The 19,164-nt window shown below is 40.3% G+C and overlaps 1 protein-coding gene across 1 annotated transcript; it reads left to right on the top strand.

Annotated features, from left to right (window-relative positions):
- The first annotated feature begins 1,235 nt into the window (after positions 1-1,235).
- On the top strand, positions 1,236-14,108 carry arcn1b (archain 1b). Its single transcript, XM_034097266.2, has 10 exons — positions 1,236-1,440; positions 3,150-3,413; positions 5,294-5,473; positions 5,746-5,954; positions 7,729-7,890; positions 9,873-10,038; positions 10,394-10,541; positions 10,673-10,781; positions 11,353-11,557; positions 12,745-14,108. Exons 1-10 carry the CDS (start codon positions 1,438-1,440, stop codon positions 12,832-12,834), a joined length of 1,536 nt encoding a protein of 511 aa, XP_033953157.1. The 5' UTR covers positions 1,236-1,437; the 3' UTR covers positions 12,835-14,108.
- Positions 14,109-19,164: the final 5,056 nt, after the last annotated feature.

Raw genomic sequence — 19,164 nt, 5'->3', positions numbered from 1 at the left:
TCTGAGTACTTCTCCCACCTCTGCAATCAGACGTTTGGCTTCTTCTACATGTGTTTTTAAAGGCGGTTGGCATCCAGACGTTGCATTTGGAGTTTGTTTTATTGCTGTATGATTATTTTAAGTGGATGTTCAACATTATAAGAAGTATTACTGGGAACAAATAGGCCTACAGTTCATTTTATTATTGGGTTATATAAAAAATAAATGTTGTATTTTATTGTTTATTTATGGAGAACTTCGTTATATGTATATAACATATTGCTATAATAGAAGGTTCAGACCTTCTTTGGGGAGTGAGTGGAAGCACGTGTTATCATAGCTTTCTAGCCTACTTAACAAAACTACGTTTTTCTTAGGGAATATCAGGAAAAGGAGGATGAAAATGTGTTGTGCTTCTGTTCCTATTGAATAAATAGATTCTAAATCCTTTATGCACACAACAGTGTCATCTGGTGACCAAATAAAAGTACTATAACAGATGAATTCTGTATGATCGTGGTGGAGAATAATAATCTAAATGGAACATGTCATGCTGTCCAATTAAAACATAATCTTCAAGGATTAAATATGATGATATTTTTGTACGCTTTCTTACATATGTTGTATAATTGTATAATTGTAACACATGTTTCCGGAATCTGCAACAAATAAGCACACATATCTTAAGATCAGGTAGATAAGCCTCTTAGGTCCAATAAAGTCAGTTGATATTGTGCTTTTCCAACCCATTTATTTAATTGAACACAAACCAGTTCACGCCAGTTTAGTTATGCTACATGAAGGTCAAAGGGTTGGTTGACATGTTTAAATGCAGTTTGATACAGTTTATAAATGTACAATAAATAAATGTTTAATAATATAGAATAATTGTTCAATGTATTTCATTTGTAAGGTTGTTTTTTGCAAGTATGTGCTTTTTATATACATATATAAAATACAGTAGACTATACAGTATGAACTCAAAATGAAATGAAAATGCTTACAACCATGGTTTGTTAATACGGAATATGGATGAAAGGTAGACATCGGTAGCTGGATCTATCTATTTATATGGATCTATCTATCTGTTACTCTCAAATAGAGAGTAATAGATATGGCGCTCCTTCCTCTGTTTCTCTTATTGAGAGTCTCAATAAGAGAAAAAGAGGAAAAGAGGAAGGAGCGTCTGTGTGTGGAAGTAGAACGAGTAACTTATTTATGCAACACGGCCAACATTTTGGGGAACACGTCACTGGTTTCCACGGTGGGCAGTTCTATCGCTGCTCTTCCGGTGGAGACGTGGCTCTGTCCTGCTGCCATATTGACGCTAGCTAGCTAACAATCACACAACTTGAAGTCAGCTGTACATTCGCACCTTTCTATTCCAGACGGACTAGAAATCACCAAATCAAGAAACACGAGAGACGGAAGATCGTCGTTCCATAGAGAGAGACCAAAATGGTGAGTGACAGTCTAATATCCGGGTATTTCCCTGGCTTTCATCGGGCCTAGCAATGATCATAACACTGGCTAACCTGCAACTAGCTAAACCTGGGTATCAGTTAGTTAGCTTGTCCAAGAGCGAAATAACAGGAAAACCACACGTTGGTTTCCACTGCTCTGACAATACTAACTTCATATTAATGTATTTTAAATTAACTAAATGAATCGTCGTTTCATTATACAGAGTCATATTTTAGGTCAGTAGTTGATTCAGAGTGTGCAGACATTGCTGACGTTAACTAGCCTGACAAGCTAGCGCTAGCGTTAGCTCCTGTCAATAGCCTATCCCGAGCTAACATTACCTGCTGTCATTATGTCTAAAGCCAGGCAACACGGTATAATGTCATTGAGTTATCTTAATCTATATATACATTATCATGTTTACTAACATGTTGTTACAGCATGTATAAAGGGCTGTCAACGTTAACCTCAGTTGTTGGTTGTCTGCATCAAGTTCAGATCCGTTGCAGTCGGTATCTTTCATTTCTAACTTCAGCCCTTGTCAACGTGGAATACATACAGTTCCTTCCCTCATTTCCCTAAGTGAAATTTACAGTGTACCCATATTACGCTTAATTTAATGAACCTTCACTTACAGTTTTATGTAAGTTATTTTCGGGTAGTAGAAGTACTCAGATCTTGTACTTCAGTAAATGTAGAAATACACTGAATGTCACAATCCTGCATAAAGTCCTGCATTCAAAATGTAACTCAAGTAAAGGAACAAAAGTATATATCATTTACGCATTTAAGTGTTTGTCACAGCTGGTAAAGGTGCAGCTTGTTTGAATGACTTTGTATACTGCAGGGTAGCTTGTGAATTTACTCCATGTGTAACTTAAGTCTTATTTAAGGGTTGATTATATTTCACATCATTATTCCTACTTCTGCAAAGTAGCTAAAGGTATTAAATAAATGTAGCAGAGTAAAAGTACACGATTTACCTCTCAAATGAAGTGGGCTAGAAGTACAAAGTAGCACACAATTGAAATACTTAAGTCAAGTACAAATTTCTCAAAATTGTAATTGAGTAATCTACTTGGTGTCTTTAAACCACTAATTTACTGGAAACAAATGCTACCGGTCAACACTGCTCTGGTCCTAGTCTAGTGTGTTGAGAACGCTTCACCAGACCCCTTTAGAATTGTTGGTTTCTTGTCAGACATACAAACATTGTTAACACAACCTTATCTTTTCTGAATTCATTATAAACAATGTCAAATTTGGGACATGTTGTAGCAATTGTTTTAATAAAATGCCATGTTGTATGGCTAGTTGCCACGCAGCAACTACAGTCTTCTTCCACGAAAAACCTAACACAGTAGGTTGCCTCAAGCAGTGCAAACAAATAATAAAGTAGGACCTCTGGTGAGATGGTGGATTGGCTGCATTTTAAACACAAATGTGTCTTAAGAAAACATTTCATTTAGTGATGTTCGACTTGGTAAGATGTGATCTCCCTAGACAGAGGCTTTCATTATTGGAATTTGGGTTCAAGGAAAGAGGAACTGTATCATTTATACAGTTAATGTATCCCCATGACTTACCTTTGCCTTGAGCGAACAGTTCCATGCTCAAATAAAGTATGCATGTACAATGTGTTTTTATTAATAATAAAACTGAAGCACTGCAGGTACTACAACAGTCTGTTTTTTCTCCACCTCCAGGTGCTGTTGGCAGCGGCGGTGTGCACCAAGGCCGGCAAGGCCATCGTATCGCGGCAGTTTGTGGAAATGACCCGGACACGCATTGAGGGTCTCCTGGCTGCATTCCCTAAACTGATGAACACGGGCAAGCAGCACACCTTTGTGGAAACAGACAGTGTTCGCTATGTGTACCAGCCCTTGGAAAAACTCTACATGGTCCTCATCACCACCAAGAACAGCAACATCCTGGAGGACCTGGAGACCCTCAGACTCTTCTCCCGGGTGGTAAGGAAACATGCAGCTGTTTCTGCCTATGCCTAGGAATGATGTTCATTATAAGAGGATATACAGTTAACATGACACATTGCAGTGTGGAGAATGGCAATTGCTTTAATGATCCCTTTCTGTATCACACATCACATTACTGAAAGCTGTCAGCCAGGTTCTTGTTTTTCTCCTTTGAGTTATTTTAGCATGTACTATAGCAATCCTCAGCATCCCAGTGTGCATTCATGGCTTTATATGGATGCATTTGGAAATCCAACACTATGTACATATGAAGCTTAAAACCAACATAATGGATAACTGTTTGCTTCTTTAATACTCCATTATAAATTCCTAAGTACAACCATTTATGAACCATTTAATTTTTTCTTAATTTTACAAAATAAACTAAAGACCAGAAAATGATGTTCACATTTTAGTCATGTTCAACACTGGGTCTTTTATATCATATCTCATAACAGAAAGCACTGAATTAGGATAATATTATATGGATAATAAGTAGTTGTTATATTAATAAGTATCATCAGAGAAAACAGTATGACCACAACTCATAAAGCGATAGTATTTAGCTTACTTAAAAGCTATTAATTTCAAGCTAATAAGTTAATAATTTGTTTAAAAACCAAAATGTATTCTTTATCACAATAATGCTGCACTGCTTTTGTTCCTGTATTTTATAGTAAATGTTATTGATTTTCAAGAAATATCACACCGCTGGTTTATTTTAACTATTTAATTTATGTTATTGCCCTTTTATGTTTTGGATAAAAGCAAGCAGGAAATTGAATATTTTTTTAGTACTAAAACCCATTGTGGGTTGATTTCTGGGATTTATGTTCGTATTACATTTTATTTAAAAAAGTAGTTCTGAAATACCAAGCATAATTTTTCATAATTAAATCATGTATTACAAAACAGGTACATTTTAATCGGGAATTGAGAAAATACTACAATTTCCTTATTTAAAGGTGGGGTAGGTAATTTTGGAGAAACCAGCTCGAGTGCGCTAGAATTTGAAAATACACAACCGGGAAAAATCTGCCACTTCCTTCCAGAGCCCCTCCTCCACCGCGCACATGACCAATGAGGGCACGAGATAAGTTTGTGCACAGATGGAAGGCTGACAGGCAGGTAGGACATCCAGTTACTTTAGCCGGGCCGGCTAACATGATTGGTTGTGCTTTTTACAGCACCACGGCTTCCACAGATGACATTTCTTTCTATGGATTTTTTGTCAAAGCACTTCAGATATTCATTGCTATCGGGTGTTAAGAGCATTCCATGGAATATAACAAAAAGTGTATCTCGAGCCAGTTTCTCAAACTTACCTACCCCACCTTTAAGGAAAACAACAAATAGTCAAAACCACACTATTACAATTATGACGTAAAATGAACCCTCAGGCTATTTTAACAAAACTGTGCAATGTCTGTGTAATGCTCAATATTATTTAATAAGAAAAACCCTGTGGAATATTCTGGTATCCTGATGGATAAGTTGTAAATTAAACTGTTATATAAACAAACACAGATGTAAACGCAATGAAGTTAAACAAGAATGATCTAGGTCATATCCATCTAGTGAGATAAGTCTATAATGTTCAAATAATCGAGGCCATTACCATAAACTCCACCATAAATCAATACCACAATTATACTCTGAGCCTGACCTCTGTAAAATACACAGAGTTTTGAACATCCAGCACTGCCTTTAATACTGTACAGCAACTAGTGTTCAGTGGATTTGTCAGCAGTCATGCTTTTAGCCAAGACTCATGTAGACATGATTACTGACCCGTGCCACTTGTGCTTTCACTTTATCTCAAAATGCTTACTTTTCTTTAATTGTCTGATTTAACTTGTTCCCCCTTCCCCTTCCAGATCCCAGAATACTGTCGTGTGCTAGAGGAGAGCGAAATATCAGATCACTGTTTCGACCTGATCTTTGCCTTCGATGAGATCGTTGCACTCGGCTACAGAGAGAACGTCAACCTGGCTCAGATCCGCACCTTCACAGAGATGGATTCCCACGAGGAGAAGGTTTTCCGGGCTGTCAGAGAGGTGAGATCACACTGTCTGGTTTATTAGAAAGACACATTTTAATCATCTCCATGGGGCTGTCTTGTCAGCAATGTGCTTTTACACCTTATACAAAGTGTGCATTGTATCACATGGTAGATGAGGTTACCGTTTCTATCCATTAGTTGAAAATGTATTCACAACACGGCACAGGTTTTCAGCAATCAAAACACAAGTGAAAACCATGTTTCTTTCTGTGTATAACTGTTATATTGTTTCCAAAAACAGAAAATGTTTTTGTTTTTTATCCACAGACCCAGGAAAGAGAGGCTAAGGCAGAGATGAGGAGAAAGGCCAAGGAGCTGCAGCAGGCCAGGAGGGACGCTGAGCGCTCTGGAAAGAAGGTGTCGACCTACGGAGGCTTCGGCAGCGCCCCCGGCATGACCAGCATGTCCTCAGGGTCCATCATCACAGACACCATCGTGGAGCCTGAGAAGCCCAAGATCACACCAGCCACCGCCAGGTACCACTCCAAGAAATACGTCTGGTTTTGCCATTCACTTTATGAAGCCCCGCCCCTTTCCCCACTTCGTGTTCAAACGCATATGTGTAAGTTCTTTCGATTTAGCACTTGCAAGATTGTTAACAATAAAACATTTATTTGGATCATTTACAGTTACACTGCAGTGATGGAATGGTCTACATTACCACATCCGTCGGCTGTAAAATTGCCCAAAAGCTATATGAGGACACTTTTAAAGTTTCATTTTGTAGTCATATTAGTATCTAAGGCTTTTACAGAAGGGATATTGGATATCTCTTTAAGATGGCAAACTTTAGCTAACTAGCAAACATTAGCTTTCTAGCCATATATCTATCTAACAAGCTAGCAAACGTTAGCCATCTTCTTTACAAGCTACAAACCATCGTGATCTATCGACCTCATCTAGTTTACATTAGCTACCCATCTAAAACATTCAAACATTGTGTTGAAAAGTGCTTTCTTTAAGCTGACCACCTCTTTTTACAGCTCCAAACATTGATAATAAATATATTCTCAAGAATGCTTTATTTGGATAAACTCAGACACACATTCAAAAGCTTAATAACAAAACAAAAAGTGGCAACGCTATACGAAGTAATAGTAATTACTAGGGCTGTCAGTCGATTAAAATATTTAATCGCGATTAATCGCATGATTGTCCATAGTTAATCGCGATTAATCGCAAATTAATCGCACATTTTTTATCTGTTCTAAATGTACCTTAGAGGAATATTTTTCAAGTTTTTAATACTCTTATCAACATATGAGTGGACAAACATGCTTTATGCTAATGTTTATTATCATTTGAACAATGACAAATATACTCATGAATATTAAACAACAACCTCTGAACATTACAAATATTCGCCTCAATACAACCTGGAACCTCTCTCATACAGTGTGTGTGTGTGTGTGTGTGTGTGTGTGTGTGTGTGTGTGTGTGTGTGTGTGTGTGTGTGTGTGTGTGTGTGTGTGTGTGTGTGTGTGTGTGTGTGTGTGTGTGTGTGTGTGTGTGTGTGTGTGTGTGTGTGTGTGTGTGTGTGTGTGTGTGTGTGTGTGTGTGTGTGTGTGTGTGTGTGTGGTGTGTGTGTGTGTGTGTGGTGTGTGTGTGTGTGTGTGTGTGTGTGTGTGTGTGTGTGTGTGTGTGTGTGTGTGTGTGTGTGTGTGTTGCCTGGACGCTGCAATCATGAGTGTGCTGACTTCTCCTACAATGTCCCGCTGTCTGGCTTCCTGCATCAAGTCAAGTGCTCGGTGCAGTTGTGGCGAAATTTCGCACCTCTGTTTTCATTTAAACAGCTCCTTATATCCGTTAGCGCAGCTAGCTAGCACCAGATGCTACTCTTGCTCGCTCGGGCCACATTACACACACACCCTGCCGGTGAGCGTGGAAGTGTGGTCTGCTGCAAGCGGGCGGCAGGAGCGGGGCTGTCAGCAGATGGTATTTTAAACTTGATGCGCTCTGAAGCTACGGGGCGGACGAGGAAAAAAAATACACATGCGTTAATCGCGTTAAAATAATTAGTGGCGTTAATTTTTGTTTGCGTTATTAACGCGTTAACTTGACAGCCCTAGTAATTACGCTTTAACCGGAAGTACCAACACATAATAAAGCAATGTGGAAATGCCCTGTAGCTGTTGAAGCATAAGGTAACTAGTATTGGGTTTCATTGTTGTTTACAGGCTTTTGAATGTTCAATGGTTGATCCTGTTTTTAGTTGTTGAAAACCCTGTTGTGATGTTTTTCTTTTTCCAGACAAAGTGGACCCAGCAAGGCTCTGAAACTGGGCGCTAAAGGGAAGGAGGTGGACAACTTTGTTGACAAGCTCAAGTCCGAGGGTGAAACCATCATGCCAACCTCAGGGAAGAGAGGCTCCGATGTATCTAAAGCTCTGCCGCCACCAGTCAATGTGGAGGGGTAAAGACTCACCGCAACCTTTATGACTAATTATATATATATTGTTTATTACTCTGCAATTGTTCGTTTTTGCAAGTGCCTCAAAGCTTTATTGGAAAAACAGATAAAATAGTCAATACTTTGTCATAGACATAGAAGTGGCTTCAGCTCTGAAATGCGCCATTATGGCGCATTTCAACTGAAGGGCCTCGCACGGCTTAGTACGGTATAGTTAGGCCTTGGTAGGCCAGGCTCACTTAATGCTGCGTTTCCATTACAGTTTAGTACCAGGGATAGTAACTATAGTAACGCAGTGTAGGCGGAGCCGTGACGTCATCTTCAATGAGCGCCCCAGAAAAACAACACAGCCGTTAGCTGTTAGCACTCAGAGCTCACAGCTCCTCATATCTGTTCAGAAACTAGACAAAAGTTAAACAAGTACAAACCACAGACTGCCTGTGTCATGGCGAATACAGTCGTTGGTTTATTTATGTCTGTAGGCCGTTGTTGTGAGTGTGGACGGTCGGAGCATATACAGCGTTAGCTTAGCCGACCTTCATTCAGAAAACACGCATTTTAAAAGGGTGTTTCACCTGCTGTCTGTCTGCAGACTTGTCAAAGCATTAATTCATGGTTTTTACTAACCGGTATCAGTATGTTGTTACTTCGGCATCATTTTGAAACGTGTATTACAATTAAATCACGGTCAAATATGTTCATTTTGTTGTAGTAGCTCCCTTGCCAGCGATTCTCTCTATAGTTCAGCATACTCAGCCCGGTTGTTGGCCCGGAAAGAACCACGATTTTGGCAGGCCAGAAAAACTGTGTAACAGTACCCGCTAGCCGGAACTACCCCTAGTGGAAACGCAACAAAAAACGGGCCGGGTTTGGCACGGCACGCTTAAAGCGTGCTACGCGCTGCAGTGGAAATGCGCCATAAATTATTTCAAGGTGCTATGTGGAACCTTCAAATAACCCCTGTGGACACTGGTGGATGTTTAGGGAACTGCAGTCAGCATCCTGTTTTCACACTCGGTAGTCGCTGTGCTTCAGCCAAAACATTGACTTGACTTTGAAATCATATATCACATATTTAGAATGTCTATTATTATGTTTTATGGGGATTATCGGCTCCAGGATACAAACAAGCTTGTCGGTTTAAACATTTCAGCTGAATTTACAAAGCAACCATACTGTTGCTAACTGGCTGATGTATCTTACCTACGGTAAGATACATCAGCCAGTTAGCTGTACTTTAGCTACTTAAGCTACATGGATTGGTTGCTTAGTAAGTTAGCTGATAATACGTTTGGAAGCTAGACAATTTAAGAGCCACATCAGCCTCGGGATCTGGATGAATTTCCTGAAGTAATCCCCTTTTTAGCTGCTTTAGCTGCACACCGTAGGAGCTGCATGGGGGCTGAAAAGAGGGATAGCATGAACGTCAAATGTCTTTTGCATAGAATCTGTATAAGTTATAGCAAACCAAGAGTCGAAAAGTTCATATATTGACTATCGAAAGTGATTAATAATATGGACTTGAATGCAACAAGAGCTGCTTTTTGTCAGACTGACACCAATCTTTTCATTAAGCAGTTTTCAATTCAAATTAAGAATTGTTATGTTTCATGTACTATTACAATTATTATATTGTTTTAACTGAACATGGAATTCAATATTATGACATTAAATGCATGCAGGGCTGTCCATCTACAATATTTGGGAGGTTTTTCTTAAGAACCAATAAGCGAATCCTCTCATGTCCTCCTGTAATAATAATGTACTTGCCTTGAATAGTCTTTGATGGTTTTTTAATAGCCCATTTGCTGTTTTTAAAGGAAGTATTTACTCCACACTCTAATACATGTTACATGTGCAGGAGTTTTGGTTTAAAACTCTTCATTGTGAAATTATCTTTACTGCACATCTCATAAATATTACCTGAGTGTTCTCTGGGGTTTGTCCATGACTTGAAGTTTGTTTGGGTTTGTTTCCCTCTGCAGCGTACATCTGCGTGTGGAGGAGAAGATCTCGCTGACCTGCGGCCGTGACGGCGGTCTTCAGAACATGGAGCTGCTGGGCATGGTCACGCTCCGAGTCACAGACGAGAAGAGTGGACGCATCCGCCTCATCATCAACAACAACGACAACAAAGGGCTGCAGCTGCAAGTACGTTTACCAAAGATCCTCAACATTTTCTGAGACAATAATGTGACAGACAGTAAAGATGAAGGATATATTATATGTAAGGGATCATTGCCATTTTGTTATCAATCTTAGCTTGATAAAATAAAAAACTAATTCCAAAAGATAAAGGGAGTGATTAAGTTAAAATGAAAGGGGTTAGGAGTTTGCCTTCAGAGTAAGAGCACCACGAACGTCTTGCAGTTTTTAAATGGCAAACTGCTTTCATTTAGGAAAACGAAACTCATTTTCGTAATGCGGACATGCATCCACATCCAACTTTTCTTAGTTTCACAACATTGAATAACGTATTAACTGTGTCTCGGTCTCCCCTCCTCAGACACATCCCAACGTGGACAAGAAGCTGTTCACAACTGACTCGGTGATCGGCCTGAAGAACCCGGAGAAGTCCTTCCCTCTCAACAACGATGTCGGTGTGCTCAAGTGGAGACTGCAGACCACAGACGAGGCCCTCATACCTCTAACCAGTGAGTGTGCTTCTCCTGAGGGACTCGTAGAGCCATACAGTTATTCATCGTCTCCTTTTGACAGGCTAGTTTGTACATGAAGACTCTAATGTGACGTATGACATATTAAAAGTGTCCGGTTCCTCCCACAGTAAACTGCTGGCCTTCAGAGAGCGCCACTGGCTGTGATGTGAACATCGAATACGAGCTGCAGGAGGAGAGCCTCGAGCTCAACGACGTGGTCATCAGCATCCCTGTACCGTAAGTACCTCCACTGATTTCTTATAGAAAAAGACTCGTGCGTTATATCAAAGAATAGCTTTAAATGGGTTGAATTCAGAAAATCAATAAGTATTTGGTAATAATGATAACGACTGAATAATTATTTTTTTTATAGCAAAGAAGGGGGTTTTACTTTCCATTAGGTGGGAGTCATTTTTATTTTTTTGTTAAATCTGACATGACACAAAAAATGTAAATGCATCAAAGTTAAAGTTGCTAAGCGATGGCATATTGCCAGCAGTTGTAAAAGTATCCCTGTAGCATTAAATGTACATTAAGTATGAGTAGTAGGTTTTTTTAATTCTTTGCTTATTCTTTAGTATATTTGGTTAGTTTAAATGTTTTTAGCTTGTAATGTTTCTGTATTAAACATGAACTCTCTCTCCAATTCTAGATGTGTTGTGTGATATATATTTTAAATACTTTTGTTTTGGAGTCTGGGCCCCTATTCTAAGGCTTATTGAATGTGAAGGCATGCCAACAGAACATCGTCGTACCTCTGTTTCTTCTTCTTCTCCTGACCCCTCTGTGTGCTCCTGTCCCCCTGCAGGTCTGGAGTGGGCGCTCCTTTAATCGGGGATCTGGACGGAGAGTACAAACACGACAGCAGGCGGAACATTCTGGAGTGGTGCCTACCCGTCATCGACGCCAACAACAAGACGGGCAGCATGGAGTTCAGCATCGCCGGGCAGCCCAACGACTTCTTCCCCATCGCCGTGACCTTCGTGTCCAAGCGCAACTACTGCGACATCCAGGTGAGATACCGGAAGCTGTCCTCCCTCTGCCCAGCCTTGAGCAGCCGCTATCTCCCATAAGGAAGGGCTGCCCTAGCATATTGGTGATGTTACCAGTTTGTGACCGGGCAACTCTCGGTCAGAGATAGTTATTGTTGTGGGACACCTGGAACACATCCTTCTCGGGGTGTAGATGACCCCGAGCCATAAGCGACAACAACTGTGATTCAGTGTCCTCAGCTGTTTAGTCTCTCTATTGAAGAATGTTGATTATTACACTCTGAACTAGTTAAAACCTGGAGCTACAGGAGGGTTCTTCAGAATTGATGTGGCATCTCAACCGTGTGGTCAACTGGTGGCCCGTGACATGTCTTGTGAATTCTCCGGCCGAAGCTCCAAATAAACCGTCAGTGTTTGCCATCAAAGCTCCAGCTCTCCTCGTGTCTCTGAGTCCTGACTCCAATTGCTTCAGAAGTTTCCCCCACACTATCCACTCAGAGTTTAACACATTGAGGTCAGGGTTAGTGGGGTTGTAATGGACTGCATCACTTTGGGGAGGTTTCCTAATATTCTGACCACCTCCTTCATGTATATAGGAAGAAGCCTTTGAATTGCTTCTCCATTTATTTGTGGTGAACCATTAACTATGACCACAGTTCTAAAAAGAATAGTCTAACTCAGATTCAATTTGGCTAAGAAGGTGTAAAACTAATTTTGGTAAGGATTTATATTATTTGCTTTATAAACTGAGAGGACAACAATTGCAAAGTTGATAGGAAGACGACACAAAGGGTAAACATTAGTGTCAAAGCTACAAAACTGCACGTTAGAAACATAATTTATTGCAGCTCCACTGTGTTGAAAGGCAGAGTACATTGCCTCTTAGCCCTTACTTCAGAACAAGTTATCAACCAAATTATAATGATTTTGATTGATTTTCGAATCTCACAATGCATTTATATTGGCCTGAGGCTAATTAATGGCCAGATAAATGTGTACTATTACGGTGTATTATGGACAAAAGATTGGAAATTAAAGTGGTATACTTACAGGAAAGAAATGTAAAATTATGCAAAACCAGTTCATCTCTCCTGCCTGTGCTCAGGAATGTTATTTACGATAAACCACTTCCTGTTGCTGCTGTTGTTGTTGTTGCTTCCTGTTTGTTGTTCATTTCCTTCCTCTCTTTTTTTTTCCTTTTCTCCCAGGTTACCAAAGCGACACTCGTAGACGGCGACACCTCCGTTCGATTCTCTTCAGAAATCTCCTTTCTCGTCGACAAATACGAAATCCTGTAAAAAAATAAATAATTCAAAGGAAACAACTAAATCAAAAAAATCACCAACAAAAAAAAAGTCCAAATCTATGCTACAGAGAAAGATTGAAGATTTTCTTGCCTGCCCACCCTGTCTACTATTTGAGTGACTGTGTACATCGACAGGACTACATCAGCCCGCCGGTAGAGCCTCTTCCTGTGGTGGAGCAGAGCAGCGGTGGTGTATTTATATGTTTGTATGAGAGAGGATCATCTATATATAGAGTTAATTGAAACAGGAAAAAAAAACACAAAAAAAAAAGTAAACCGATGCTGTTCGCCAGGCAGAACTGTAAAGAGGACTTGAGAGTAAGTAGAGGATGACTGCGGGGGGCACCCTCCCCACCCCGTCTTCTTCACATTGCAATGGTTCATTGATAACGGGGGTTCTTGCTTTCTGTCTTTCAGATTTCCCTATCCATAATAACTGCTGATTTGAAGCTGTCCCAATCATTATAAGCCTTTCTTTCTTTATTCGTTAAATTATCGTGATTTACTCTTGATATCTCGCCATAGATTATCTTTTTTGTTTCATTCTTGCGAGGACACTTAGTTCTCAGTTAAATCTGTGTGCATTTATCATCAGCAAAATCGTTCTTCTTTTAATTTTTAACTGATATTTTTTTACTGTATGATTTATCATTGTTTATACCACTTATCCGGATAATGGCGTTTGACAGTGAAGAGCAGGACTTTGTGAGGGTTTCTCAGACGCAGGCGAAGTTACCTACCAATGAACACTTCTGCATCTGTGGAATTCCTATATTTTTTCGTAATGCCAACACAACCACTCCTCAAAAATAGACGCCATTTTTCTCTCCGGTCCATTAAAGTCCAATGACCAGCCCTCAGATATCACGGAGTAGGAAAAAAGTACTTTGATCTTAACCCAGGAACAACTTTCAAGCCCTTAATCTAACATCCTGTACAGAGTGGGTGTGTGTTGGCTTGTTATCCACACACACAGAGAAGAATCACATCCTGTTACCCCACCCCGCCTGCTCATCCACCCGCTCATCCTTTACTTGCATTCTCGTAGTACATCAACATTATTCAACATTTGTCTTTTATGTTATCGTTTTTTCGTTTTTTTTCATTTGTACTCCCCAACTTTCGATTTAGCAAAGTGTGGCTGTGGGGTTGAAAATGACTAGATTGAGCATTTTTAACTAAATTACTGATGGGGAATCTTAACATTCCAGTGTACAATTAGAAAAAAGAATCTTTAATGGAATAAAATGTATTATTGAAAATGTACGCCTGACTCTGGTTTTTTGTGTTGGTAATGAGCCAAATTAGATTGGCTTGATTTAGCAAGACGAATTTACCCAGTTGGGAATTATACAAGAATGTATTACTGTTTAATGGAGCTAGTTCTCTGGCTCTGGGCATTTCATAAATCCGGTACCATGTAGGTAAACAGTCATTTAGTACGGAAGCCCTGAGAGGTAAGTGGAAATAAATATTTATAGCGATCTAAATTGTCTTTAATTCAGAATTAGGAGCATTATACAGTTAACTTTTCCCCATCTGAATAAAGTTGCTTTATACAGTATTGTTTTGAACTTGGAAGCAAAAAATAAATGTCAGGATTATTGGAAAAGGGTCTTTGGTATTAGAGTACATTGAAAGATTAAAGCTCACCTGGAATAAGATAGGCTAAATGTTTTTAGTCCAATTGCAATTTACGACATGGAGCATAGTGCACACAATTAGTATCACAACCTATGATCACAACAAACTATTCAGGAACACTTTTTTCAACTGTTAAAGTCAGATGGTCAAACGGAACGTTTTATTGTAGCTAAATAAACTACATGAATGCATATTTTCTTAACTATACACAACATGTATTGCCTGTATGAGCTCAATAGGCTATAGGTCTTTCATTTAGTTAATTTTTTTTTTTTTAGCTCTTATTTGAATAACCACAGTCAACTTTAATCTTTCAGAAATGACCATGGAAATGACTCATGCTGTCTGGTCACACGAGATATCCCTCATTAGCATTAGCTGTGAGGGTCACAGGAGCCAGTCTAAACATGGAGCTGTGAGCCACAGGTTGTATTTCTACATTAGTGACTCATGTCTGATCTTTATTGTACTGCTAAAGAGCACAGCGCCTTTAGTGACACAGTGGTTCCCAGCCTTTTTGGTTTGTAAGTTCGTAACCCTCTCAAATCAAGCCTTGAAAACCAATGTCACCTGTAGCATTAGCATTATGTCAAAGCCTTTGGAGTAGTGTGACCTCAAAGTGTAATAGATAATAATATCTTACATTATCCAGAAATTCACAAGTTAAGACCTTTTTTTACAGTCATGCTTGCAGCTGGACTGGACGTTGAGCTAAATGCTAATGTCTGAATGCTAGCATAGTGATGTTAAGCAGGTGTATTTGCCATGTTCACCCCATGTATGAGTGTGTTAGCATGCTAACATTTGCTAATAAGCAGGCTGATGAGAAATGTCATTAGTTAAGTGGGTATTTGGTCATACTTTTTTTTTTTATGAATACAAACTTAAATTTGATGGCACCCTCTGGAAAAAATCAATAATAAAACCTGTCCCCAAAAAACCTTGTCCAAAGGTAAACAATGATTTTAGGTCTGTTGCATTGACATCCATTGTCATGAAATGTTTTGAGAGGATCATGGTGCCGCTGCTAAAGAAAGAGGTTGATGTACATTTAGACCCTTTTCAGTTTGCCTACAAGCAAGGGCGTGGCACAGACGATGCTCTAAATAGCATCACACACCTGGTCACTAAACACCTGGAAGACCCTAAGGCATATGTACGCCTACTGTTTGTGGATTTCAGCGGGGCTTTTAACACACTGCAGCCTCACATCTTGCTTCAAAAACTGATAAAGATCAGTATAAATCCTTTTATCTTGAAATGGTAGTTTTCGTTTTTAACCAATCGCACTCAGCATGTCAGGGTCAACAATGCCCTCTCAGAGCCCCGGACCACCAGTACAGGAGCCCCCCAGGGTTGTGTGAGCTCCCCGGTCCTCTTCACACTGTACACAAACGACTGTACGAGAATCCACCCGGAGAATTATATCATCAAATTCTCAGATGATACAGCCATCCTTGGCTTAATGCACAAAGGCAGCAGTTCATCGGCTTATCACTCTGAAATAGAGAGATTTGTGCAGTGGTGTGATTTTAACCATCTAGTGCTGAATGTGAGGAAGACTGAGGAGATGGTGTGGGACCCAAAGGCAGTGGGTGACCTTAGGCCGGTGGTTAATCCACAATGAACCCATAACTCAGGTCAGCTCCTATAAGTACCTTGGTGTCCATCTAGATAATACACTCAGCTGGAAGGCGCATGTTCAAGGTCTGTGCTCTAGACTTCAACAGCGATTGTACTTTCTGCGTCGACTCCGGGCTTTCGGAGTCGACCAGAAGTTCATGTTACTGTTCTATCATGCAGTGTTGGAGAGCATCATTAGGTATGGTATTACGGCCTGGTATGGTAACTTGACAGTGCAGTCAAAGTCACAGATCGCTCGCCTGGTACAGACTGCTATGAAAATGATGGGGGTTAAAAAACACCCATCTCTCCAAAACATATACGAGCAGTCCATTATCAGACAGGCAGACAAAATGGTGTCTGATCCCACCCAGAATTCCAGCTCCTACCTTCTGGTAGAAGATTCAGGGTTCCCAAGAGCAGGCTGAACCGCTATAAGCACTCATTCCTACCTATGTCTATTAAGCTTCTTAACTTTCACATGAAATTAAATGAAATGTAGTCAAATGTAATGAAATGTACTTTTTAAATGTTGGCCATGAGGGGTAGTGCAATAGTTCGCCATTGTCAGTATGTGCGTCTGTGTATTGTGTTTGTTCAAACGGTGTATGACTGATGATATGTGTATGTCTTTTAATGTCCACTATGTTTGTATATGTACATGTATGCTGAACTGCAGGACGGAGTCCAGAACAAATTTCCTTACGGGGACAATAAAGTATATCGTATCGAATAATATGAAAACTGCAGGATAACCAAAGTTATAAGACGTAATTTTGCTAAAATATGACGTCAATGAGAACAGCTTTCAAGAGGCTTCACAGACAACCATCAATATTAACCTCATGGTGGTGCTAGAGAAACTTAGTGGATTAGGGTCCATCCATTGGATCTTAGTGACACATTATATGGCAATCTTTACATTACATTACATTGCATTTAGCTGACGCTTTTATCCAAAGCGACTTACAATAAGTACATTCGACCAGGAAGACACAACCTTGAAGAAAACAGAATCATATAAGTACATCAGGTTTCATAGAGCCAAGTATTTCAAGTGCTACTCAACTAGCTATAGATAAGCCAGTCCTTTATTAGTATATAAGTGCTCTGTTAGCAGTTCTTTGTTAGTCATTCTATCGCTCGAGGTGGAGTCGAAAGAGATGAGTTTTCAGTCTGCGCCGGAAGGTGTGTAAGCTTTCTGCCGTCCTGATGTCAATGGGGAGATCATTCCACCATTTTGGAGCCAGGATAGCAAACCCACGTGTTTTTGCTGATGGGAACTTGGGTCCCCCTCGCAGCGAGGGTGCAGCGAGTCGTTTGGCTGATGCAGAGCGTAGAGCACGCGCTGGGGTGTACAGTTTAACCATGTCCTGGATGTAGGAAGGGCCAGATCCATTCGCAGCATGGTACGCAAGTACCATTGTCTTGAAGTGGATTCTAGCAGTTACCGGAAGCCAGTGGAGGGAGTGGAGGAGCGGCGTGGTGTGGGAAAATTTAGGAAGGTTGAAGACCAGACGAGCCGCTGCATTCTGAATGAGCTGCAGAGGTCGGATGGCACATGCAGGTAGACCAGCCAGGAGGGAGTTGCAGTAGTCTAGGCGTGAGGTGACGAGAGCCTGGACCAGAACCTGCGTCGCTTTCTGGGTCAGCTGGGGACGTATCTTCCTGATGTTGTAAAGCGTGTATCTGCAGCAGCGGGTTGTAGCAGCGATGTTTGCAGTGAAGGACAGGTTGTTATCTAGGATCACACCCAGATTCCTTGCAGTCTGGGTCGGGGAAACAACAGAGGTGCCGATGTTGATAGTCAGGTCAAGAGTGGGACAATCTTTTCCCGGAAGGAAAAGCACTTCAGTTTGGTCAAGGTTGAGCTTGAGATGATGAGCGGACATCCACTGAGAGATGTCAGCTAGACAAGCAGAGATGCGTGCGACGACCTGGGTCTCTGAGCGGGGAAAGGACAGAATTAATTGGGTGTCGTCAGCGTAGCAGTGGTATGAAAAACCATGCGGGCTAATGACAGATTCGAGCGAGTTTGTGTACAGGGAGAAGAGGAGGGGACCAAGAACAGAGCCCTGAGGGACCCCTGTAGTTAATTGACAAGGGTCGGACTCGGACCCTCTCCAAGTTACCCTGTAGGTACGGTCTTTGAGGTATGAGGTGAGGAGGGAAAGTGCAGAGCCTGAAACTCCAAGTTCTTGGAGAGTGCGAAGGAGGATCTGATGGTTCACCGTGTCGTTATAATAATAATGGTTGAAATACTTATGTTATCATACATACAGTCAACCTGTAAACATTAAACAGTCATGTTCTTCTCATATCACATATCACTTCATGTCATGTATGACAAACTTAAGGTATAATTGGCATCAGCAACGTAAATATTTTAACACAAAATATGAATTGTTGTCAGCAATGACTAACAGCTGGGCTTATGTTAAGTAAACTTCTAAAGGGTTCATCTACTTTAACGACAATGTGAGTTGAGGTTTGCCTGAAGAAAAGTGTATTCTCTGACATTAAGCAGGAAACTGTAAATACTATCGTACAGACAATGGTGGAGGAATCTGTTAGGCCTACTTAAGCAAAATCACAAATACTGCAATCTCAAAACACTGTTTCAAGTAAAAGTATGATCAGCAAATGTACTTAAAGTATAAAAAGTAAAACAACATATAATGCAGCATAGCTCATGATAGGTTTTTCTGGTTTTACTCCAAATGTAAGTGCATATTATAAATGTTGTGTAGTGGGCTTGTCAAATCCTTCAAACATGTGTTTTTATGCAAGAGTAACTTAAGCTGTCAGATCTATTTTTGTAAATAGAGCAATATTCCACTCCGAGATAGAAGTATAAAGTAGCAGAACATGGAAATACTCAAGTAAACTACTGGCAGCTTGAAATGTATACTTGTATACAGAATTTGGAGAATACTTCCATCACCGTAGGCACTTTTTAATGTGTGTGTGAGAAGCAGCATAGGGTCAAAGGCCAAACAAACACTTATTCGAGTGTCAAAACAGTGCCTCTCTTATTTCTTTAGCCCCATTCAGT

Source organism: Pseudochaenichthys georgianus, chromosome 13 (genome assembly GCF_902827115.2).
Source record: "Pseudochaenichthys georgianus chromosome 13, fPseGeo1.2, whole genome shotgun sequence".
NCBI lineage: Eukaryota > Metazoa > Chordata > Actinopteri > Perciformes > Channichthyidae > Pseudochaenichthys > Pseudochaenichthys georgianus.
Note: the sequence above shows the minus strand (reverse complement) of the source record. Positions and strands in the feature narration are given on the sequence as shown.